The sequence below is a fragment of the Dipodomys ordii genome, unplaced genomic scaffold (genome assembly GCF_000151885.1).
Source record: "Dipodomys ordii isolate 6190 unplaced genomic scaffold, Dord_2.0 Scaffold48, whole genome shotgun sequence".
Lineage (NCBI taxonomy): Eukaryota > Metazoa > Chordata > Mammalia > Rodentia > Heteromyidae > Dipodomys > Dipodomys ordii.
In genome coordinates, this window is record NW_012267264.1 from 12119561 (window position 1) to 12145345 (window position 25785).

General features: G+C 36.2%; 1 protein-coding gene across 1 annotated transcript in view; it reads left to right on the plus strand.

Moving 5' to 3' along the window:
* The first annotated feature begins 2970 nt into the window (after nucleotides 1-2970).
* The window catches only part of LOC105988405 (chromosome unknown open reading frame, human C7orf60), a 35752-nt gene continuing 12937 nt past the window's right edge, over nucleotides 2971-25785 (plus strand). Inside the window, exons 1-3 of the mRNA XM_013020038.1 lie at nucleotides 2971-3251; nucleotides 17399-17540; nucleotides 20948-21118. Of these exons, the coding sequence (XP_012875492.1) occupies nucleotides 3092-3251; nucleotides 17399-17540; nucleotides 20948-21118 (473 nt within the window). The 5' untranslated portion in view covers nucleotides 2971-3091. The remainder of the gene's footprint in view (nucleotides 3252-17398; nucleotides 17541-20947; nucleotides 21119-25785) is intronic.

Sequence of the window (25785 nt, forward strand, 5' to 3'; positions counted from 1 at the left end):
CTGCTCCAGATTAGCAAGATAATAACTTTCTTTTGTTTAACTTGTCTACTTATAATGTCAATGTCACTGACTGTGGGGTGTGAGTGAGTGGAATCAGTGGGAGGGGGAGAGATGAAGAAGGATACTGAAGAGTGAAAGATTGAAGCACGTTACATACGTATATATAACATATAATACCATATATAGTATTATATAATATATAATATTGTATATTTTTAAAATAATATAATATTTTTAAATAGGTATGGTAAGTCATCATCATCTAACAGAAACACTTAGCAGAAAACAAGACTTTTTTTTGGCTGGTCATGGGACTTGAACTCTGGGCCTGGGTACTGTCCCTCAGCTCTTTGGCTCAAGGCTAGCACTCTACAACTTGGTGGTTAATGGGAGATAAGAGTCTCATGGGCTTTCCTGCCCTGGCTGACTTAGAACAGTAATCCTCAGATCTCAGCCTCCGGAGTAGCTAGGATTACAGGCTTCAGCTACCAGCACATTTGTTGTTCCAGTGACAATTACTTTTAGGTCACATGATTTTCTTCTCTGATGTCTATTCACTAAACATCTCTGTGAACAACAACAACAACAAAAAGTAAAAGTCACTGATGCTAGTTCAAGTAGAAAAGGCATTTATTACAGAATGTTAGGTGGGCTTCAAACTTGAGAGACAGAGTTAGAGATGACCCAGCTCCAATGAACACCTAAGTCAGACTTAAGCAAGTTCTAGGAAGAAAGGTTCAATGCATGTGTACTTAGATTACAAGTACATGGTACATTTTTCAACATGGAAAAATGTTGAAAAATGGAAGAGAGAACTTTATTTCCACAATCCTAAAAGACCCATACCCTCAGAACTCTCCCAAGCAATCAAAAAGATTTGCAGTTCTGGCTTCACTATTTTTGCTCTACCCCCCAACAGGTGCTTCATTCAAAAAATACAATTAGCATATGCTTGCATTCATAATGTGGCAAATTCTTCAAAACCAAAAATTATTTCTAAAGGAGTTGAGTAGTCTCAGCACAAGAAGGCACATATCCCAAAACTTTCTCAATGTTAAAGTGAATAACAGAATCACTGTGGCTTAACAGTTGAAAGGGAGCTTCTCAATTGCCAGTGTTTTCTAAACGTTGGCCCAGTACTTGCTAGACAGCTATAAAATTAACGTAGTGTGTTCTATAGTTTCAATCCTAAAAACAAAATTTTAAAATGCTGAGTGATTTTCATCTTCTTTCTCTCTTCCTATATTTTCTAAATTTCCCTGTGAACATCTTTACTGTTTTTAGTATTAAAAAAGTTACGAAGTTACGAAAAACTAAGAGTGAAAATCTCAATGCAAATAACACTTTATGCTTTTTACCAAATATTTTCACCTTCATTTGCATCTGATAACATCTAAAATATTAAAAGAGCCAAAGGAGATATATCATTGTTATTTCCAAATGAATCTCCCCCAAATAAGACCACCATCCTCGGACTTTACTAGCACTGCCCTGTAATTTCTCTTCGTAATTATAATTAGTCCTTTTGAAGTTTATACATCCCTGTCTCCTCGTTTGATCTGCCTCTTCACAATGCTCATAGGGATGCCATCTTTCACCCCATATTCCTCTTGTGATCTGGCAGCAAGGAACTGCCTTGTTTGGGGGGGCATCTTTTTTATTCAGAAGTTAGTGTAGAAAACAGTTACATCATATAAGCACCATTAACATATATAATATGACGTTTTCATTGCAACAATTTCCATACAATATGATGGAACCAACAACTGTAAAGTGGAGGTAGTCCACAATGTGACAAATTCATCCCATAATTTCTACCTGTTGAATATGTGAAAATCCTGGGCCCTCAATACCACTTTAGAAGCTAATAGTCTCTCTCTGAAGAACGGTGTTCTGAATTTCTGAAACACAAGTAGGCGACATAACTTCCCAAGCCCAAGCAGAGACAGAGAGTAGAGAGAGGGGAAGGAGGGGTGAGGGTGGAAGAGGAAAGAGAAAGGAGGGGGGAAGGGGGAAAAGAGGGGAGAGAGAGGGGAGGAGATAGAGGGGAGGGGAGAGAGAGAAGAGAAGGGCGGGGAGGAAGAACAGGTTGGAAGGGGGTGGGGGTGGGAGACAGAGAGAAAAGGGGGGGAGGGGAGGGGAGGGGAGAGAGGAGAGAGGGGGCGGGGAGGAAGGGAGTGCAGGTTGCCAAACCTGTCTGCTACACAGATTCTAAATTAAAGTGAGGGCAGTCAGCTGTGTGGACTTTAAAAGCTCTTAAGTTCTGAGGCAAGGAAGCCTTTCTTTAACCATTGCAAGAGCTATTAAGGACAGCTGTGTGTGTTTACTAACTGTCCTCCATCTTCCATTGCTTTTCTTGAAACACCCTTACCTCTTTCCCTATTTTCTGTATTCTTCACCAGTAGCAAGCAGTCCTGCAGGCATTAGCCGTTGCTGGCCTGTGAACTAAATCAGGATTTCATAGCCTGACCTCTCCTGGCACCAAAGAAAAGCATGTAAGCCTCGGTCTCTGGAAGTCTTCAAATCTCTGTGAAGTCATCTTTAAAGGGCATCTAGCCATGGGAAACCTCCATGGGAGTGATAAAGTGCAGCAGAGGTCTCATAGAAGGCCTTGATCCCGCTGCACCAGGTGATAAACCACAGTGGGAGGAAAAGGCTGGGCGACGGAATGAAACAACCTAGCAAACTGCGAGCTGCAAGAAGCTCCCCGCATCCCCACAGGCCGCACCACGGCGCCTGCGCAGAGAATCCGGGGAGGGGTGTGCAGAGACTCGGAGGCCCGAGCTCCCGTCTCCTCTTGGAACCCCGCCCCCTCCAGCTGCTCGCCCTCCCAAACAACCTGGTGCCCAGCCACTGCTCTCCTTCTATTGGCTTTCAGCCTTTTCCGTTTCCGCCCAGCCCTCCAGCATCCACCAATCAAACTTGCGTATTTATAGTAGGGTCCGCCTTCGAGGCCGTCGCTCTGGCTCCGCTGCCTGGCTCGGGCTGCTGCCTCCGCTGCTGCCTCCTCCATCCCCACCTCCTCCGTCAGGGGAGCGTCTGCGGGGGCCTGAGGGGCGGCGGCGGCGGCGGCAGCGGCAGCGGCGGAGATATGGAGCCCGAAGCCGTCGGCCGAGGCGCTGCTCGAGGACAGGGGGCCGGGCCTCCGAGCGCTCCGCAGCCCCGGGAGCAGGAGCGGAAGCTGGAGCAGGAGAAGCTCTCCGGAGTGGTGAAGAGCGTCCACCGACGGCTCCGTAAGAAGTATCGAGAAGGTAAACAGCGCAGCGGGCCCGGGGGGCGGGGAGGCCTGGTCAACCCCGGCCCCCTGTCACCTCTCCCCCCCCCTCCCCGACAGGCCACCATTGGAACCTCAGGGAGCTGCACGTCGGCCCCGGCCTGTGCGGCTCTGCGAGGCCGGGTCCGAGCCCTCGGTCGGCGTCGACAGCGAGCTCCCCCGCCCCCTTTTCTTCTCGGGCCCACGGAGGGGGGGCGGGGCGGGGAAGCGGGGCCTGTGCGGGGCCTAGGTCCCAAGTAGCTGCAGGATGCTGAGTGTTGTCAGCACACACAGGCGCGCGCGCACACGCACACACACACACGAAAGGGGGGGGGTCGCTCGAGAAGGTAAAACGCGAAAACAGGTAAAATGCATGTTTGGGGCGAAGCTGCTGCTCGCCCCCTCTGCTTGCCGGGTCAGTGGCTGCCTTCCCCCCACGGCAGCTCAGACCCTCCTCCTAGTCCATCATTCGACAGGCCGTGCCGAAGCTTTCTTCCCTCTGGCTTCCAAGGCTGCGAAGTCAGCAGGCCCTTTAGTAGCCTATGGTCCTTCAACTTGGTTGAAAAGGGAAGGGAGGTGTGGGGGGTACAGCCAGACCCACACCCCAGAGCCCAGATCCTTCACATGATTGATCTTAGCATTTATATAGGAACCAGGACCAATCACTAAAATACTATCTGTTTAGTTTTGAATAGACTTTAGCCACCAGACCTCCTAAAGATCCAGATAGATGCCAGTGAAAACAACTTTTGATTGTGCCTGGAGTGTTGATTATTGAAGCCTATGGATATCCTACGTCATATTAAGTATAAGCCTTTTTGGAGATTTCGATGCTGGAAATTCTCAGTATTTTCATATGCTCAGGAGAATTTTCTTCTAAAAAATTATTGTAAGTTAACTTTCAGTCGGCTCTCATTTAAGCTTAATTGCACGTAGGAAAATGTCAGCAGCCTTCTAGTGTTATCTTATGTTTAGTTAATAATTTGTGGTAAACAAAATTGTGACGGTGAAGGAACAAAGACTTGTGGTATCATGTTACTTATGCACTTCAGTTACTCTGGAAAGTTCAAACTAAGTGTCTTTGTTTCTTTGAACTTAGTCAATGCATTTCATTTTTAAAACTATTCCAAGTATTGTTTCCTAGACAACTCAAGCTTAGCTTTTAATGGAGGCTTCTTAATCATCTCCCAAATATGGCTGATAGTTATTGTTTAATAGTTTCCAATAGGAGAGACTTGTCAAGCATAGTTAACATAATTGAAAATTGTTTTTTTAAAGAATGCTTTAAACCTCAACCATAATTCAATAAAATGAGTAGTTACCATAGTAACAGTTGCATCATTCTTGATAGTCAAAGAATGCACTTACATAATCGCATTCACTATATGTTTTTAAGTTTGGAGAAACGAAGAAATAAATGGACACTCTTCCTGGCAGTTTATTATGCTATTTTGTACAGATTTAACTAAGTGCATCTTTTTAAAGGAAGAAATGACTAATATATAATTCAGTTTCCATTTTTACCCTTTTATAATAATTTCATTGTTATTCATTATTCATTTATTCATAAGTGAATAGGTACTACTTAAATTAGCACACTACTAATGTGTCATCTTCTAGTCAAGTGCTGTTTATGCTTGCTTAGCCCCATATGTTTAAGCATGTATTTAAGCAGGAATATTAGCCACTGAACACTTACTTGTAAGAATTGATAGTTGGAAATTACCAGAGCTAGAACAGATACATTGAATTTAAAAATGAATGATGTAGTGTATTTCTGGATAGGTTAAGTTCTGGCAATTTAAACATTTGAATGAGACTATTCTCCATTTTAATGCCCCTGAATTCCACTGATGATCTAGACTTCTCTAGGCTTTGGTGGGGTGGTAGAGAAGGCCCTACTAGTGAACTAGCAAAATAAACTATCTTGATGAGCATGCTTTCTACCTTTATTTTTGGCATAGGCCTAAATTTAGTTGTAAAACAGCTTTCTATGAAACACTCTGATTGTGCACATAATCCCAAAGAACTAATTTTTAATGTTTTAAGGACTTGGTATTTGGATACTGATGGCTCCAAGCCCGTAGATGCACTTTATAACTTTTTCTAAGTCAGCTGTTTCCATAGTTTAAATGGTGCTGATGTTCTAGATCAACCTTCACAGAGCTATTTAATCAATTATATATCTGGCCTGTACTATGTGTAACTGTGCAAACTATATTTCTTTTATATCTTTTTTTTTTTTGACTGAAAATGCTAGCTTAGAATTTTGGAACGTATGACTGAAAGGATCCCTAGTTTTTACCAATGATTCCCAACATGGCTGTTCAGCATGTTCCTGTATATACCTTTTGGAAAATTCCCACATTCTACTTCAGATTTACAATTTCCAGAATTCTTATCAATAGGATCTTGAAATTGGTTAGCAAGATTTATCTAAACTAATTATTTTCCTTTAAGGGCCTAAAAAAAATGAAAATCCAAATACTGGTGATTCTCAGTGTTTCAGTGCAAGGAAAAATGGAAAGCAGAAAGTAGCCCTAGAATTTGGGTTAGGGAAAAGGACACCTACCTGTAATTTGGGAGAAGAGATAGTAAAAAAAATATACATTGCGGAAGAAAGAGAAAGCATACAGTTATAACTGCTCATGCAGTTACAAGAATTTTTCCACATTGTCCCAGTATGTTTATCCTACCTAGTCTTTGTATAGATAGTGATAGTAGGCTTGCACTTGAACAGCAAATAGTTTAAGGCCAGATGAGGTATAAATGTTCACCATGAAGCTCTATCTTGACCAACATCTGGGTCCAGTGGTGGATGACTGTCAACTCTAGCAACACACGGAAGCACAAATATGAAGAAGAAAGCTCATGCTATCCCTGGGCATAAAGCTAGACCCTACCTCTAAAAATAACCATGTCAGCTGGTGATAGGGGCTCATGCCTGTAATCCTAGCTACTCAGGAGGCTGAGATCTGAGGGGTGTGGTTCAAAGCCAGATGGGACAGGAAAGTCTGGAAGTGGAACTATGCTCAAGAAAAAGTTCAGGGATAGCACCCAGACCCTGACTTCAACCCCTAGACTGGCACAAAAGCAACAACAAAAAATAACCACAATAAAAAATGAGTACTAGGTCTTGAGTTCAGTACTCAGTCTTGGAGGAAAAGAAAATCACTGTCGGTAACAATTAAAATACTCTATAAGCAGTAGTTAAATAGAAAAGATTACTGATATGGAAACAGAAATGGAGAATGCAGGATAACTTGGCTCTGTAGACTAAGTCCAGAAAAAAACTGATGAAACAAGGATAACAGTTGTAAAAACACAATCTACTTTAGATGATAACTGCTTATTGATTATGCAGATTCTTCTACATAGTTTTGAGACAAAAGCAATATTAAATTCTAAAGCAATATTAAAGGTAGGCTGAAAAAAAACAGTTGGAGTTGAATATTCTTACCAAAGATCTGAAGCAAAGGAATTGTGGGGAGAAGTGGAAACCTTTAAATTAAGAATAATATTAACCTAAATCCAAAATTATAAAATGAGTAAAACATGGGCATTTTTCCTGAAACAGTTTTGAACATTTTTAAATTAGGATCACAGACTTTTTATCTGAACTTTTTTTTAACTTCACTAAGGGCCCTTCATTACTGTTGTTTTAATATTGTTCAATTCCTTGACCCCCAAGAAACTAAACAGATTCTCCTTGTCTTACTCTTCAAGTGAGATTTTGTTTTTTTCCCAATCACACATATTCTGATCCAGAATCTGAAAGACTTTTTGATAGAATCTTTGCTAGATCAGCAGAGAAAGTAAGGTAATGACTTTCCACAGAAAGTCCCTTTAACTTTCTTTGCCTTAGGAAACTGAACTTTAATTCCAGCAGGGGAAAATAAAAACAAAAAACATCTTAATAATTAATAACACTAAAAGATAAAGGAGCATTGATGCAGTCAATTCATAAAAGAACACATGGATGTGTAAAGTATGTTACCTGTTTAGTTTTATTACTGTTGGTCCTTTCGGTGTCATTTTAGGGTCTTTTTATATTTCAGATATACTAAAAATCAAAACTATTGCTATAGTTTCCTTGATTATCTTAGGGAAAGATGAAACGTGATTCTTAGCCTTGATTCTTAGGAACAGTAGAATACAGGCATTTAAAAGCCCCGTAGAGTATACCCTGGACAAAGTAGTTAAGAAAAACACTAAAATAAATTTCTATAAGCTGCATTAGGAAGGAATCCAGAAGAAAAGTTTGGTTAGGCGATAGCTATACTAATCTGATTTAGAGTTGATAATGACATAAATAGCAGCAATGATCATGAAAACAGAAAAATAACAAACATATTGAAGGTGAGAATAAACAGTTTCAGTGAAAGTAAAGGAGAAGAGACAAAAAGAATGTAAAGATTTCTTGACCTGAAAAATGTGAATCATAGCATTCAGTTTGGAAATGGTTTTTGAATACTGTATGTGTGAGGAGAACAGATAGGCTTGTTACCTGATGGATGCAGACAGTGATTTAGTTTGGATTATATTCTTTGAAGATTTAGAATTCGAAGCCCTATACAAGGGGTTCAGACTTTGAGGTCAGGTGAGCTACCAAGTGGAGTAATGTGTAACTGAGGAGAGATCCTTCAAAGACACTGGTAATTAGGGGTTAAAAGGAAGAGGTAAGAGTTTTCGCAGAACACAAGGGGATACTTGCAGAGATTCAAGTTTCTTTTGTCCTGGATGTTAACATAATAGTAGAATTGTACCCTGTTAAAGCTTCATTTATTATAAATGTGCTCAAAAGGACAACCAAAAGTACTCAAGGAAATTCAAAATTACTACTATTATTACATAAGTAGTTTTGTGTTGATTCTGAAAGATTCCCACTTTTTGTCTTAAGTGCAGTGTTTTTATGGATATTATGTGTATATCATGTTTATAGCCTTCAGTGTTTTTTTTTTGTGCTTTACTGTGGCACAATCCCATGGTGATTCTTAAAATGTCAATACCTGGATGCCCATAAAGCAGCCCCATGAATCGAGATTAGAACCTAGGAATCTGCAAATTTAATTCCCTCTTGTATGAATCTCAGACAGGTGATAACAGAACTAACTAGTATTTGAAAAAGTGCCAAACTAAGGTTTTTTTTGGTCTTTTTGTTTTTTAGCAAATAAGCCTCTTTGATGCTAAAGAATGTGCTTGTCTTGAAAGTTCTGACTGTATTTCTTATTCATTGCTTACTTGTATGTGCTTTTGAAATACATAACTTACATAACGAAAGATAATAAAGATAAAAGTATATAAAATTAAATAATTTTCTAATACTATACAGAAATAAAGCATACATACATAGCATACTTTTTTTGTACATTGAAATGACTGAGTTAGTGATTTTTCAATACTAAGTATTCCTGTATACTACTGTGTAGAGTTTTCTGTTTGGTTTTTGTCCTCTCACTAGGGCTTGAACTCATGGCATTGTGCTCCCACTCAACTTTTTTGCTCATAGCTGATGTTTTATCACTTAAACCACATCTCCAGTCCAGCTCTTTTACTGGTTAATTGGAGATAGAGCCTCTCAGATTTTTCAAACCCAGATCATCAGATTTCAGCCTCCTGACTATATAGGATTAGAGAGGTGAGCCATCAGACCCCACCTGAGTTACTTGTTTTTAAAGAACACTGTGCATGTAAATAGTTATTTTTTAAAGTTTCTGTTTTTTTCTGGCTGTAGTGGGATTGGAACTCATGGTTTAATGCTTGCTAGGCTTACATGCTCGGCTTGTATGCTGGCAATCAAGTCACACCTCCAGCCTGACTTTCTGCTTGTTATTCTGGAGATAGAGAAGTTAATATAAATATGTTCAGATAGTTGTGGTTTATTAATTTTTATATTCTTTTTTTTTTTTTGGTCCGGTCGTGGGCCCTGAACTCTGGGCCTGGACGCTATCCCTCAGCTCTTCAGCTCAAGGCTAGCGCTCTACCACTTGAGCCACAGCACTACTTCCAGCTTTTTTCTTTTTGCTTATGTGGTGCTGAGGAATCGAACCCAGGGCCTCAGGCATGCAAGGCAAGCGTTCTACCACTGAGCTACCTTCCCAGCCCCCTAATTTTTATATTCTTTTTAAAGTTAGTTTTTTTATACAAATAGTTTCAACTGAATTTATGTTCATATCTTCTTAAATTTTGTTTTATCATATACTTTTAGTAGTGATACAAGTTAATCTCAACATTACTTAGTTTTTATATGTGAATAACAAAGTATAAATATTGTAAAGTAATTGTCTTTAAGATTTGTTAATTTCATGATGAATCTGCTTGTATTTATTTTACTGAGTACAGTGAAATCATTTCTTTTTTTAGTCTGCTGTTTTTCTCTTTTGTTACCCATTGGCTCCTACATATAAGGTAATAGTTTGGAGAATTTGCCTATGTTTACATATATATTTTACACCCTAAATTTACAGATTAAAATTTCCTAGCCAACATTAACCTCCTAAATTTTGGAGGTTAAATTTTATACTGGTAACAAAATCCAACATCTGAGAACCACTGATCTAAACTGTACTGGTTATACTCCCTTGAATTTAGTGACACTGATGCTCATTTCAGGGGTTGTTTAGAATGCATGTCTAGTCACCATACATTTAAAAAGGGTTGGCTCCATATTCCCAATTTTCACTTACAACAGAAATTTGTCTGTTTATAAAAATTAAGTTAGAAAGTTCAGTATGAATACTACACAGGCAATTCTGTGTGGTCATATACAAATTTATAAAATTAATTTTCACAAAATAGTAACACATTGACATATCAGTCCTGACTTTTCTGAAATTATTTCTTCTCACAGGATATTTTTAAAGGCTTTCGTGTTTTGGATTAATTCTTTTTCATCATAAATATGTTTATAATTAAAGACTGCTCCATGAAGCTATACCATGAGCCAAATTGTGTTTGTAGATACTGTGTATTCTATGCATCATTTTGTTTTTTAATTAAATTTGTACTTTGCCTTAAGTCTCAGTAGAATTTCACTAGACATTAGAGTTTATAGTCTTGCCTTAGACTAGTTGGCTTTGAGCCATGAATGTATAGTAAAATCATCTGGGAAGCATTAGAATAAATGACCAGCTCCCACTCCAGATCAATTAAAGGAAATCTCTGGGTGATTCCAGTGTGCATCCAGACTTGGCAACTGGAGGTGAGAACCATTGCCAGAAAACTAACAAATAATGCAGTTACAAAGATTAAATAACTGCATTTGACTGACAAAAGTCTACTTATTTGTGGTTAGTATACTTACTGTACTTTGTTCTGCTACAAACCTTTGTTGATATCCCTGAATGTTCATAAAGTTAAAACTCATGAAAAGATGCAAGGAATTAGGAGCATAACTTTGAACACTGTTTCTGTTTTAATGTCTTGGAATAACTGTTTGAATGTCTTGAACTTGTTTCCACTTACTCATGAGTTTCTATACTTACGTTAGAGAAAATGACCTTTGAAAGTTCTTTGAACTTGACTTTGGTAATCTGGTCACCTAGAGATAAAGCATTTTATAGCTAATATTTGATAGTAGTCCTAAGTAAAGATCAAATAATTGTTCTAAACTTAAAGTTTAAGACTTAAGATAACCAGATACAATTTTTTTTATTTTATAACATTTACCATGCTCATTTTTTTTAATGTTTGGCTACAGAGGGAAACGAAAACTTGATCACTTGAACCACATCTTTTACTTTTTATTTTGATTTTATTTCCTTATTTTTTCAGATAGGGTGTTAATCTAATATCCCTCAGACCAGTCTCACCAAAGCATAATCCTAGCCATACACTAGTGGCTCATGCTTGTAATGCTAGCTGCTCAAGAGGATCGCAGTTTGAAGCCAGCCTGGGCAGGAAAATCCATGAAACTCTTATTTCCTAGTAACCAGGGGCGCACGCATGCACACACACACACACACACAAGCTGGAAGTGGAGACGTGACTCAAGTGGTAAAGTGGTTGCCTTGATCAAAAAAGCTGAGAAACAGTCCAAGACCTGAGTTCAAGCCCCAGGAATAGTGTGTGTTTAAAAAATAAATGGCCCAATCCTGTCTCCAATTCCAAGTAGCTGGTATTACAGGTTGATATTATAGCAAGTTTTACCATCATGCCTGGCTTTGCGTATTATCATTTAATTCATAGAAATAGACCACATCTATTTAATTAAATATATATATGTATACATATATATCTCCATGGGTTTGTTTAATAGTTATATACCTTTGAAATCATCACAATCAAGGTACAATATATTTCTGCTACTCTCAAAATTTCTTTATGCTTCTTTGCAGTCTATCTCTACTATGTGCCCACTTATTTCTTGTCATTATGAATTCATGTCACATTTTTAGAGCCTTATTTATATACTGTTTATTTTGTTTTGAATTTCACTGTTTAACAACTTAGTAGTGCACCATTACTCTTTGGTATCATGATTCACAGGCTAAACTGCCAGGACATGCTATATTTTTTTAGGCAAGTTAACAAATGAAAACTAGTATGCATTTAAGGTTGATAGTATTGTATTTTGATACAAGTTTACCTTGTGTAATAATTACCACAATCAAACTGATTAACGTCTATCACTTGACCATAGTTACTGTGTGTGTGCGCGTGCGTGTGCACACACGTGTGTGTGTGAGTGTGCGCACACATACAAGAGAGAGACAGAGAACGTTAAGATCTCCATTCCCTTAGCAGTATATAATGGCTACATAGTTTACAGACTCAGCACAGCATAAGATATTTCTTGTTTGTGGGCTTGAATTCAGGGCCTGTAGTTGTTAGGGAGACACTATATACCTTGAGTCATGCTTCCAGCCCTGGAGTTTTGTTTTCTCTATATTTAGCACTTGTTATCATTTGTCTTTTTGGTAATAGCCATCTCATTGTGGTTTTAATTTGCATTTCCTGATGATCAGTGATTTGATCTTTTCAAGTGCTTTTGACCTTCTGTCTGTCTTCTTTAGGAAAATGTCTATTATAGTTTCTTGCTTATTGTGAAGTTAAGTATTGGCTTTTTTGTTATTGAGTTGAATGGGTCTTTTATATTTTTTGAATGTTAACACCTTACCAAGTACTCATATACTCACCTCAAACTGGCCTCAGATTTATGTATGCGTAATAAGCTGCTTTTCTTTGCTTTTGTATTATACTCCCTAAGGCTAAGAATTATAATAGGGTTACTAAGAAAATTATATTCTTCCAAATGTATTTCTAAATATTAGAGGATATTGGAATGTAAAAATTATGTAGTGTAACTTAAAATTGTGTATTGTGTATTGTGATATTTCCAACATTTTTTCAGGATTATTTTGTGTCTTTTGTATTTCCATAGGAAATTTAGGTTTTCTTTTTATACATATTCTGTGAGGAAATGTGGACATTTAAAAACTACATTGGGCTGATCCATGAACATGGGATTTGTTCCTTATAGTGTTTCTGTGACTTCTTGCTTTATAGTTTTCATTATAGAGGTTTTTAACGTCTTTGATTATTTATGATATCATAGTCTTATAATTTTTAATATAACCTGTCAGATAGTCCTTTATTATGTTGAAATATTATCCTGTCCATTTGTTTCCTGACTTCTTTTTTTTGTCGGGGGGGAGGTCTGGTCGTGGGCCTGAACTCTGGGCCTGGGTGCTGTCCCTCAGCCCTTCAGCTCAAGGCTAGTGCTCTACCACTTGAGCCACAGCACCACTTCCGGCTTTTTTCCTTTTTGCTTATGTGGTGCTGAGGAATCGAACCTAGGGCCTCATGCATGCAAGGCAAGCGCTCTACCACTGAGCCACCTTCCCAGCCCCGTTTCCTGACTTCTTTATCAGTAAGTTTATTGTTGGTGCTTAAAAAAGCTATTTACTTTTACATGTTGACTTTGTATCCTAATATATTGCTGCTATTGATCAGAGTCTTCTGGTGGAATATTTGTCTGTCAATAATTTTGAGGCAGAATCTCTCTATGTATCCCAGACTGGCATTGAATTTATGATCCTCTTGCCTCTACCGATTGAAGATTAGGATTATGGAAGTGTATTGATGCTAAGCTATTTTTTCAGGTCTTTGAAATATGTAATCATAACATCAGCAAACACATAATTTGACTTCTATCTTTCCTACTTGTATTCCCTTTACTTCTTCCTCTTACCTTATTCTCTTAAGTTTCTAATAAGACTGGTGATAATGGACAACCTTGTCTCATTTCTGGTTTAGGTTTTTTTTTTTTTTCTTCATGTTTTCTATAGCAGCACTTAGGTTTGAATGCAGAACTTCGTACTTGCTAGGCAGGTACTTCAACACTTGAATCATGGCACCAGCATATTTCCTTATTTTAGAGAAAATGCTCTGTTTTTTCACCATACAATTCACTGTTTGTTGGCTGTAGATCTATCATATGTAACCTTTATTACATATGGTATTCATTCCCAGAATGAATCCATTCCAGTATCAAATATGGCCTTCTTAATGTGTTGAATTTGATTTGTAACTAGTTTTTACCTCTGTTTTCATAAGAAACTTGGTGTGTGTGTGTGTGTGTGTGTGTGTGTGTGTGTGTGTGTGTGTGTGTGTGTGTGTGTGTGTGTGTGTGTGTGTGTGTGTGTGTCCGTCCTTTTTTTTAAAGCCTGACAGAATTCAGCAGTAAATCTTCCAGTACTAGGTTTTTCTTTGTTGAGAGATTTTTAAATTATTATTTTAATCTCATTGCTCATTAATGTTCTGATTAAGTTTTCACCTTCTTGCTTCAATTTTGTTTGGTTATATATATCTAGAAAATTGTTTCTTCTAGTTTTTCCAATGCACTTGAGCATAAGTTTTTAAAATGTTGCCTAATGATCCTGTGTATTTCAGTGATGTCTGTTGTGACATCTGCTTTCACCTCTCACTTCATTAATTTACATCTTTTTTCTGTTTTCTTAGGCTTTGATTAAATAAGACTTTGTCAGTGGTATTTATCCTTTCAAAGAACCAAGTGTTGTTTCACTGACCCTTTATATTTTCTTAGTTTTCATTTCATTAATTTCACCTTTGTTCTTTATCATTTCCTTCTACTACCTTTTTGATTGGCTTGTTCTCATTTTTCTAAAACTTGGAGATATTTCTGATTTTTTTTTTTAATGCAGGCATTTGTGAATATAAACATCCCTCTTAGAACCACTTCCATTGTATCCAACAGGGCTTGTTATTTTGTGTTTTAATTTGATACTAGGAATTTTGAAACTTCTCCAGCCTGTTCAATAACCCACAGATCATTAAAAAGTATATTGTTTAATCTCTAGGAGTGATATTTTGTGTGGTTTTTCTTGCTGTTGATTTCTAATTTTATTTCATTATGATCTTATGAATGTATTAAGTCATTCTAATTTTCTTGTATTTGTTTTATGTCATAATATCTATTTTGGAGAAAGTTCTGTTGGCTGATGGGAATAATATATAATCTGCAGATGTTTGGTGGAATATTCTGTCAAGTCTATAGTGTCTTTTCATCTACAGTGTCTTTTCTTCTTTGTTTTTGGTTCCCTTCTTGGGGCCTGAACTTAGGAGTGAGAGGCTAACCCAGAGCATTTTTTACACAGGGCTAGCACTCTACCACTTGAGCCAAAGCTCAAAAATTGAAAATTGTATTTTAAATAAAAAAAATCTTTCCAGTTATTTAAGGTAGCGTGTATGTGTCTGTGCATTTGTGCATCTGTGTGCTGCTCCTGGGTCTTGAACTCGGGGCCTAGACACTGTCCTTTAGCTTTTTTGATCATGGATTGTGCTCTACTACCTTACCACTCTACTTCTGACTTTTTTTTTTTTTTTTTTTGGCAGAAAGTCTCATGGACTTTCCTGCCTGGACTGGCTTTGAACTGTGATCCTCAGTTTTAGCTTCCTGAGAAGCTAGGATTACACAGGTGTGAGCCACCAGCATCCACCTATACTGTCCTTTAACTCTGATTATTTCTTTGATTTTTTTTTTCATTTCGACAATATATCTACTCTTGAGAACTGCTGTGCTTGGATTATGTCCAGTGGTATTTGTTTTATGAAGTTGAATACATTATCTTTTATAAGGCATTTCTTTTTTATAGATGTTTGTTGTTTAATTGTGACATATTTTGTGAAAGTGACATGGCAGTAGTTATGGTATCCAGATTCCAGATAATTTGGTCCATGATTTCCATATTGAACTTGTTTTGGCAAATCACTAATATTAAAAATTATGTATTTATCTTTTACAATAGGTTTTCATAAATGTAAAGGTAATATAAGAAATATAAGTTCTAGTAAAACAAGTGTTGTCCTAGAATTCTGTCAGACAACTAGACAACTTTATCTTTTAGGCTAGACAGAGCTTTAAGTTGATTATTATGCTATGTATTTGAATAAAACATTGATGATTTCTTCTCTAATTCTTTTAGTTTGGCCATAAATGCTTGTTAACTATTAATTTCAAGTTAGATATCAGGATATAATGATGCTTCCTAAAACTAATGTTTGGATTCTTTATTGTGTAGCAAAGTGAGATGTGTACTTTGTCCTTTTGGATGCATTGGATTTTTTTAGGGTGCTTGTAGGAATGGATAAGAAAAAAATGTCATTAATCACAATGATTTTGTCATTCACAAATGCTATGGTATTAAAATATATCATAATTATTAATTGAAAACTTTGATTTAGCTTAAATGCTTAAATATTTCTTATAGTGTATTCAGTAGATCTTTGGGTGGACTTGAAGATGTTTTAGTTCCTGATTTATTCTTTTGTTTGTTGATTGGTTGGTTTTGTCAATACCAGTGCTTGAACTCTGGATTTCATGCCCTTAGTTCAATTGTTTTGCTCACAGGTAGTGCTCTAACACTTGAATCATCCTACCTGCACACTTTTTACTGGTTAATTGGAGATAGACAGTTTTAGACTTTTCTTCCCTCAGCTGGCATCAAATACAGAGTGAAAAACAGGAGGGGCTGAGAGTATGGTTCAGTGGCCAAATATCTGTCTTATCAAGTGGAAAGCCTTAGGTTCAAACTGAAGTACTATCCTGACTCAAAACCCCAGTATTTCCCCAAATAAACAAATAAAAAGTAGTTACTGAATAAATAATATTGTCAACTTAGAGTCTTAATTCAGAACATAAGCTCAAGATTTTGGAGAGGTTTGCATGATTGTTTTTTCCAAGAAATTTGTTTGCCCTAGGAGTATAATTTTTTAACGTACAGTATTCTTTAAAGTACCTGTGTATATAAATAAAAATATTTACTTGTTTGGTAATATACATTGTCATCTCCTGACCAACTCCTCTTTATTATAGGGAGCTTGTAATATGTAGAGATCCAAGAAGATAATAGTCAAGAAACATGCTTAGCTATTTCTGCTCTTCTCTTGCAAATTCATATTGCCCAGTGGTAGCAAGAAAATTTATGCTTGAATGCCCAGTCCAAATTGTCTGGAATCGTTACCACTTTACAAACTGAAAACTCTTGCATATCTATTTATATTTTATTATGTTCAGCTTTACAAATCCATCTGTTTAAAATGCTAAAATTTATTTGACTATCATATTGTCAAAATTAAAATAATGTATCCGTTTCCAGAAAGGTAATTTCTTTTTCTTTCCTTTTTTTTTTTTTTTGTACCAGTCCTAGAGTTTAAACTCAGGGCCCAGTGCTGTTTTGGAGCTTCTTTTGCTAAAAGCTAGCACTGTACCACTGGAGCCACAGCTCTGCTTCTGGCTTTTTGATAGTTAATTTGAGATAAGCACCTCACAGACTTTCCTGCCCTGGATAACTTCAAACTGCAATCTTCAGATCTCAGCCTTTTGAGTAACTAGGATTATAGACGTGAGCCACTGGTGTCAGGTATAGAAAGGAACTTTTTAAATGTTGAAACCTTAAAGCATCTGGGCTGGAATTGTAACTCTGAGGTACAGCATGTACCTAGGAAGCATGAGGACTTGAGTTCAAAGCCCAATACAGCCCCCCCACACAAAAAAAGGGAATGCATAAAAATTTGAATACTATTTTAGTTTATGATTTTTCTTTTACTTATTTTGAAAGTATTTTAAAAATAATTAGATTATACAATTTAAAATTTTAACTTACTTTTTTGGTTTGTTTGCAGTGGGAGATTTTGATAAGATCTGGCGCGAACACTGTGAAGATGAGGAAACACTTTGTGAATATGCTGTTGCAATGAAAAACTTGGCAGATAATCATTGGGCAAAAACTTGTGAGGGCGAAGGTCGCATTGAATGGTGTTGTAGGTGAGTGATTTTATGAAATAATGTTTTTGGTTTTTAATGGTTCTCAAAAAACTCAAATCTAATGCTATATATAATTGTACCCAAGCAGGAAACTATAATTTTTTTATTGTAAAAATAGTGTAAAGAGGGGTTACAGTTACATGAGTAAGGTAATGAATACATTTCCTATCAAGTATTGTTGCCTCCTCCTTTGTTTTTCCCCTAATGTCCTTTTCCTCTCCACCTCCCCAACTTCCCTCCTTCCCCCCAAGTTGTAAAGTTCGTTTGCAACATAGTGTCTTGTATATCTCATTATTTCAATGGGTCAATCTGTATCCTTGTTTCAGTATTTTGTTATTTCCCTTCCCCTCCCCAAATTAGAAAAATGTATATACAAGATGCAGAGTACATGTCAAATACAATGAAAACCGTTTATATCATGGGGACAGAACAAACAAAGAAAAAAGCACATAGTACATTTTAGATACATTAACAACAATAGCAAGAAATTAAAAACAAGTTGTGTCCCTATCTTGGGGTTCATTTCACTTAACATCATCTTATATTGTCATATGTACAAAGCTTTTGACTTTTTAGTAAGTGAAGTAAGCCAGGCCCAAAGAAATATAGGTCCCATGGTTTCCCTTATTTGCTATAAATATTTTTTAAAAGATGTCTTTTAACAGCTTTTTCCTTCTTGTTTCACCCATTACCCTATCCCCTAGAATAGAAGTCTTTATCAGAGGTATATACTTTGTTAGAATTGTGGAACCTACAATGACATATTGTTACCAAAATCCATTATTTCTATTAGGTTGGCTCATGATGTTATACATTTTAGAGCTTTAAAATTATTCAGTACTATGTATGTGCCATTATTGTATCATACAGAATTATTGTATCATACATTATTGTATCATACAGAATTATTTCTCTGCCCTAAAAACCCTCTGTTTATCATCTCCATCTGTTCATTTCTGCTGTCCCAGCAACCACTGACCTTTTTACTTTATTCAGTTTTTTATTTCTGGAATGATTTCTAGATTTCATTTAGTTGGAATCCTACATTGTGTAGCCTTTGAGATTAGCTTGTTTTTCACTTAGGTAGTATACATTTAAGGCCATATCTTTTCATTGCTTGATAGCTTTTTTCTTTTTACCACTATATTCCATTGTCTGGATATGGGACTGTATCCATCCACCCATGAATGGGAATATTGATTGCTTGCAAATTTAGTAATTATGATTAAAACTACCATAAGCAATTATGTTGACATAAGTTTTCAGTTCTTTTGGATAGATACCAAGGACCTAATTAATTGTTGAATAATATAGTAACACTAAATTCAACTTTGTAAGAAAGAATCTTCCAAAGTAGTTGTGCTATTTTATATTCCCACCAACTATGAATGAACATTTCTTTTGCTTTGACACATTTACTGTTAGTGTTCTATATTTTGACCCTTCCAAGTTAGATAGATAGATAGATATTTTATTGTTTTAACTTGCCTTTCCTAACAGCATATGAGAAGCAACATATTCTTGTTTGACATCTCTACATCTTTGGTGAGTTGTCTGTTTAGGTCTCCATGTCTTTTTTTTGTGTGTGTGACTGTGTGCTGGCTGATGCTGGAGCTTGGAACTCAGGGCCTGGGCACTGTCCCTGAGCTTTTTGGCTCAATGCTGGTGCTCTACCACTTGAGCCACAGCTCCACTTACAGCTTTCTTTTGGTGGTTAATTGCAGAGAAGACTCTTACAAACTTTCCCACCTGGGCTGGTTTCTTACCATAATCCTCAGATCTCAACTTCTTGAATAACTAGCATTACGGATGTGAGCCACCTGTGTCCACTTCTTTGTCTATTTTTTTACTGGGTGGTTTTCTTATTTTAAGAGTTCTCTGTATATTTTAGGTAAGTTTTTTTAAATCATGAATGTCTTACATTTTTTTTAATTTCATTCCCTTGACAGTATCTTCATATAACAGAAAAAAATAATTTTAATGAATCCCAGTTTATCAGGTCTTTCGTTCATGATTTCAGCCTTAATGTAAATATTATATCGGTTATAGTGATACTTTCTGTTCAAGAAAATATAGAAAAACTGCGAGCCAGAACTGGGGCTTGAACTTAAGACCTCAGACTCTCACGCAGCTCTTTGCTCACTGGTGGTACTCCTGCCACTGGAGCCACATGTTCTGTGTTCCAAGTAGGAGAGAGAAGCTTCCAATCTATTAATGGCCTGAATCAAACAAAAAAAAAGGGGGGGGGGAAATCCCTAATCCCATTTTTCTTCTTAATCTTCCTCTCTTCTTCACTCTGCCCCTCAGAGGTACTTAAGCTTCTGTTTTTAAACTTTCAGGCTTGGATTAGAACTTAATTAACTGGTTCTCATGCCTTTGGATTTGGACTAGGAGTACACTACTTATTTTTCTGGTTTTCTAGTTTACAAACAACAGATTAAGAGCTAGGGCCCTGAGCTTAAATTAAGTCTCATACCTACCCTTCTATCAAAAAAGAAAGAGGAGAGATGGGGAGAGGAAGGAAGGAAGGAAGGAAGGAAGGAGGGAGGGAGGGAAGGAAGGAAGGATGGAAAGGAAGGAAGGAAGGGAGGGAGGAAAGGAAGGGAAGGAGGGAAGGAAGAGAAGGAAGGGAAGGAGGGAAGGAAGGTAGGTCGGTCTGCAAGTTTTTTTCACTTTTGTAAGGATTCAGCCATCCATTTTCTACATAGTCTTTTAACATTGTCCTGGCATAGATTGATACTACCTTAGCTGCAAGGTCCACTCTCCTTCTTTTCCATGCCTTTACCTATGATATCATCCACCTGGAAAGCTCTTCCCTCCTTAACTAATATTATTCCTTGGCCTGAGTCATTCCTACTTTGTTTCTATCATAAACTCACTAGTAATTTTAGATAGGATTAAGTATTTCACAAATATAAACACATTTTTTTTTCTCTCAGTTGTATTTTGTTTACTCTGTTAGATAATTATTTGTCTCCTTCACAAGTCTGAACTGCTTGAGGGGTGGCTTCTTGATTTTTTTTTTTTACCTATGTACTTAATACTGGATTAATGATGAATTAATTTTAACTCATGTATAATTCTAGTTAAAATTGCATTAGAATAAGTAAAAGAAATCATACATAATAGAATCTAAGAAAAGCTAAAGTTTAACTAATGGTATCCTGAATATATGTGAGAGGAATAGACATTGTTCCTCACATCCTTGTTCTGCTTGCCTAAAAACAATTTTTAATGAATTTAATTTCCTATTCTATGTTGTGTAGTATTTTTAACAATATATATGTGCTACATGGTACTCAAACTTGTTATTTGACATTTTAAAAACAAGACTAATTTGAAATTTCTTCTTCATATTTTATCATCCTAGCCAGTACTTTTAAATGCAACTTTATTTTGACTTGTAGTGTATGCAGAGAATATTTCCAAAATGGTGGGAAAAGAAAAGCACTTGAAAAAGATGAAAAAAGAGCGGTACTCACCACTAAGACCACTCCAGCCTTAAACATGCATGAGTCTTCTAAACTTGAAGGTCATTTAACCAACCTCAACTTTACAAACCCTGAATTTATAACTGAGTAAGTATACTTTTTCTATTTCCATTAACATTGCCATGACTAGCTGTGCTAATGTCAAATAGTACAATGGCTTATATTAAATAATGGGAGGTTTACTTGCTTCCCTGTTAATAGATTAAGACTGAAAATACATTTGTGTTATTATTAGGCATAAAACTAGAATACAACTTTAAGACATCTGGAAAACTAGTAGTTCTATGGTCTTACTAAAAATGAGAAAAATAGTTTATTAAATATTGTTTTTATTCCGATAGCAATACAAAGGATCAAAACAGAAAAATCTACTTAAACTGTTTATGTAGTTCTAGTCTCTAAGAAATTTCCAATAAGAAAAAAGATGAAGACAATAAAAATATACTTTGGAAAAAATGAAGGATTATTAATAGTAATCAGATTGATTAATAATCAGTTTTACTGTTGGTATAAAAGTTAGCTTGCTAGTAATACAACATTACATAAGTATACTTTTTTTGAATAGTTTTTGAATATTTTAAGTACTTGTAAAAAGGAGTTGCCATTCACTGAAATAGTTTATGAATACACTTTCCTGTTCGTTCTTCTACCCCTCCCCTTGTGCAAGTTCCCATTACATGGTACTTCGTTGGGCTTTGATTTTGTCTTTTTAAAGAATTATACTATTTGCAGTCTCCATCAAGTCTCTTACACTTCAGCTAATTCATTAGTAACCCTTTGTTTATCACCTAGTGTGTTTACTTATAGATATATAGGCACATTCTAGCTACCACAGATGAGGGAAACCATGCACAAATTTTATAAGGATATGAGTACTATAATTCAATTATCAATAGCATTAAATTTATTTAAGTGTTCTAGTATCAGAATGAATATTTTGTATCAAGTAGTATTTTATTGTCTGAAATGCTAAGCTCTACTAATTCTAGACATGTTCTTGATAAATCCTGAAAAACTATGAAAGTAAATTAAATTCTTAAGCAATTCAAAAACTTTACCTATCAACATAACATTATCTTTGGTTGATTTGGTTTATATTTGTTGAAAATACTGTATACTTCTGAATAATTACATTTGAAAATGAATTAACATATCTCTGATCAGTAGAAAAGGATAAGGCATCTTTTCCTTTATTCATAGGTCAATACAAAGGATGAAAATCATAAACAAACATCCTATATCTCAAATTTGGTAAAATATTTTAAAATGTTGACCAGTATAAGCCATTATATAGTTATACTTCTACCCAATACAACAATGGGTACACAAATAATGAAAGAGACTAAAACAAAAGAACCTTACAGAAATTTTATAGTTCATGCATTCATATTTACCTATTTTTAATAGTTGATCCTTCTACTTATGTCCTTCCACATAGCTAGTACAAAAGGGGCAACACCACAATGTTCAGCATTTTTGTTGAAATGGTGTCTGGCCCCTTTTTTTGCCCAGGCTATCCTCAAACCTCTCGTTCTCTCTCTCTCCAAGTAACTGAGACTTCCTGGCTTTGGGCTTTTTAAAAGTGAGAGTTTTCCTAGTGAGCAAAAAATGTAAGGGAGAAGTTCAAATGCCTTTTGTGTGTATGTATATGCCAGTACCAGGGCTTGAACAGGACCTTGCACTCTCATCTTGTTTGCTCACAACTGTCACTCTACATTTGAGCCCCGCCTTCAATCTGACATTTTGCTAGTGAATTGGAGATGGAGTTCCTCTAACTTTTTTCCTGGACTGGCTCAAACCTTGATTAGGCTGGGACCTGGATAATAGGATTATAGTTATGAGCCACTGGTTCCTGGTTAAAATTTCTTAACATAATTTAGAATCAAAATATAATATTTAGCATTTCAATAAAAGTTTTCAGTAGTGTGTTTCTGGTAGTTTACAATATATTATACACACACACAATACACACACACACACAAAATACACATATACACACACACACACACACATACACACCTCTGAATGTGAAGAATTAGTTTGTAATTACAAATGCCAAATCTGGAGACTTAGTAAAATTATCAAGGTATCAAGTCCTACTTTGAACAATGTTTGATAAAGGTTTTGAAGATATCATATAAGCTATGTTCATTGCCAGTTCTAAAATAGTTTCATCCCTACTTTTTCTTTTGGTTTAAAAAGACATGTTAAAGGCTATGCTATACTTACCAACTTGTTCCTGTCTTAAAAGTTCCTTTGTTAAAAGTTAGGAAGACTGTTCCTTTCTCAATTTTAGCAGGTACTCAAGTATTAGGGAAATAACTTATTGAGTCTCTTTTTCTGTAAATAGTAAAATAATACTGTGTAGTCCTAGAGCTATTTAAATGGGAAGCACCAAGTTTTTGATTAAGACCCAGAGCATTAGCTGTTGAAAGTAAAAGCAATGGTGATTATATAGGTTCAATACAATTGACAAATCTTAACGAGACTAATACTATGATTCAGATTTCTATTAGTGAGACTATGTGCAAAGGAAAATGATGACTACAGAGTATTTCAGACTGAAATTACAAAGTTTCCTTTGTAAGAGTGAAAGCATTCCAAAAAATTTGTGCTGATCTCAGGTTATTAGATTCTCAGTGTAGTTCTATGAACTGTGTCACTAACTTTTGAAGATTTACTATCTAAAACAAGTTGTATTATTAGTTCAGTAACTGGAATGTAATTTGATCTAATGAAAATATAAGCTTATTAGACATTTGCAAAATTACATTAAGCTAATATAGAATGTAGATAATACAGGATTCTTCAGTGTCTTTTTTAAACTAACAAATTAGGTTTTGTATCTATAAGATACAAATTAAGAGACTGTTCTTGGCTTTACTAATTAAGTTATTGACCTTGAGAGGTTTGTGTCATGTTAGAGGTGGTACCTAAATTTGTGTTTGAAGTTTAAGCAGGTGGCTTATCAAGAATGATACCCATTCTATTATAAGTACACATTTATTTTGTGTATGTATGTCTATGGAGTAATTTCTTTTATTATCTGTACCAACTAAATGAATTCATTTTTAATGTTTATACATGTATGTCTACAGTGTAATTTCTTTCATTATCTGAACCAACCAAATAAAATGAATTCATTTTTAATGTTATCATAACCCACATTAACAAAATTAGAAGATAACAATGGCTAGAGTACAAATGTATATGTAGACATTGTGTTGGATTGATTGAAAGGTAAATTGTATAATGCTTCAACATTAAATATTACTTTTGTATGTCCTTATAAGGATCAATCACCTTCTGTTTGACCACTAGGGATTGCATTTAGGGACTGTGCTTGACAGGCAAACACTACCATTTGAATCATAGATTAGTCCTGTATTTTTCATTTGTTTGTTTGTTTTTTGTTTGTGTGTTTTGCCATTCCTGGGGCTTGAACTCAGGGCCTGGGCATTGTCCCTGAGCTTCTTTTGCTCAAGGCTAGCACTCTACTGCTTGAGCCATAGCGTCACTTCTGGCTTTTTCTGTTTATGTAGTCCTGAGGAATTGAACCCAGGGCTTCATGTATGTTAGGTAAGCACTCTACCACTAAGCCACATTCCCAACCCTGTTTGCTTTTCAGATAAAACAAATCGTAAAGGCAATCCTGAAGTAGTCTTGGGAAGAGCAGTGACACCCAAATCTGAAAAGGGCCATCTTGAGTACTAGAGTGACTTAGGAGTTAAAGAGCAATTTAGCTAAAAGTCTCAAGCAAAAACCTTCCTACGTGACAAGATTTTTATCCATTCTGCCTCTATCTATCCACTCTGTGTCTTTCACTGTTGAAACAGTGAAACATTTCCTTTGGTCCACTATCACTGGATATGACAGTATAATAATGACTTACTTTTCTTAAATTTTTGTTGGTTGTGGGGCTTGAACTCTGGGCCTGGATGCTGTCCCTCTGCTCTTCAGCTCAAGGCAAATGCTGTACCACTTGAGCCACAGTGCCACTTTCGTTTTCTGGTGGTTAATTGGAGATAAGAGTCTCATGGACTTTCCTGCCTGGGCTGGCTTTGTACTGTGATCCCCAGATTTCAGCCTCCTTAGTAGCTGTGGGTACAAGTGTGAGCCACCAGCGCCCGGCATGACTTACTTTTTTATCCTGATATGGATGGCACATTGAAACAGCCAATGAGTTTTGTGCCAACCTAGATCACATAGCAAGACCCTGTGTCAAAAAGGAGGAGGGGGGCAAGAAAGGGACAGAAAAAGGAAGGGAAGGGAGAAGAAGGAAGGAAGAAAGGAAGGATAATGTCCGAAGTTGAAATCCTCATATTGTTTTAATAGGCATTAGGATTGCAGGATTGGGAGCAACAAAATCCACTGTTTTCCTTCATTGTTATTTGTTGCTATATAGAACACATGGAGTTACCTTTTTATTAAATTTGCTCCTCTTTTCCCACTAGTTTTAGAAATGAAAAACCTTACAATAGGAAATTTTCCTCACTTAAAAATAGCATTCTAAGTTTACTTTCTGTTCACAAAAGCTTTAATTTGGAATGACACTTTTAAATCATGGGCTGTACTATTCATTAATATGTATAGTATGATTTTAGAATTCATTGAATTATTTAATGAATATCTTATATATTAAAACACTAGCAGGTGTCATGTTAGAAAGCAGTGGTTCAAATGTTTCTACAAAAGAATTTTATTTATAAGTTATTAACTGCCTAGCAGGTGTAATTCATATACTTTTTTTTTAA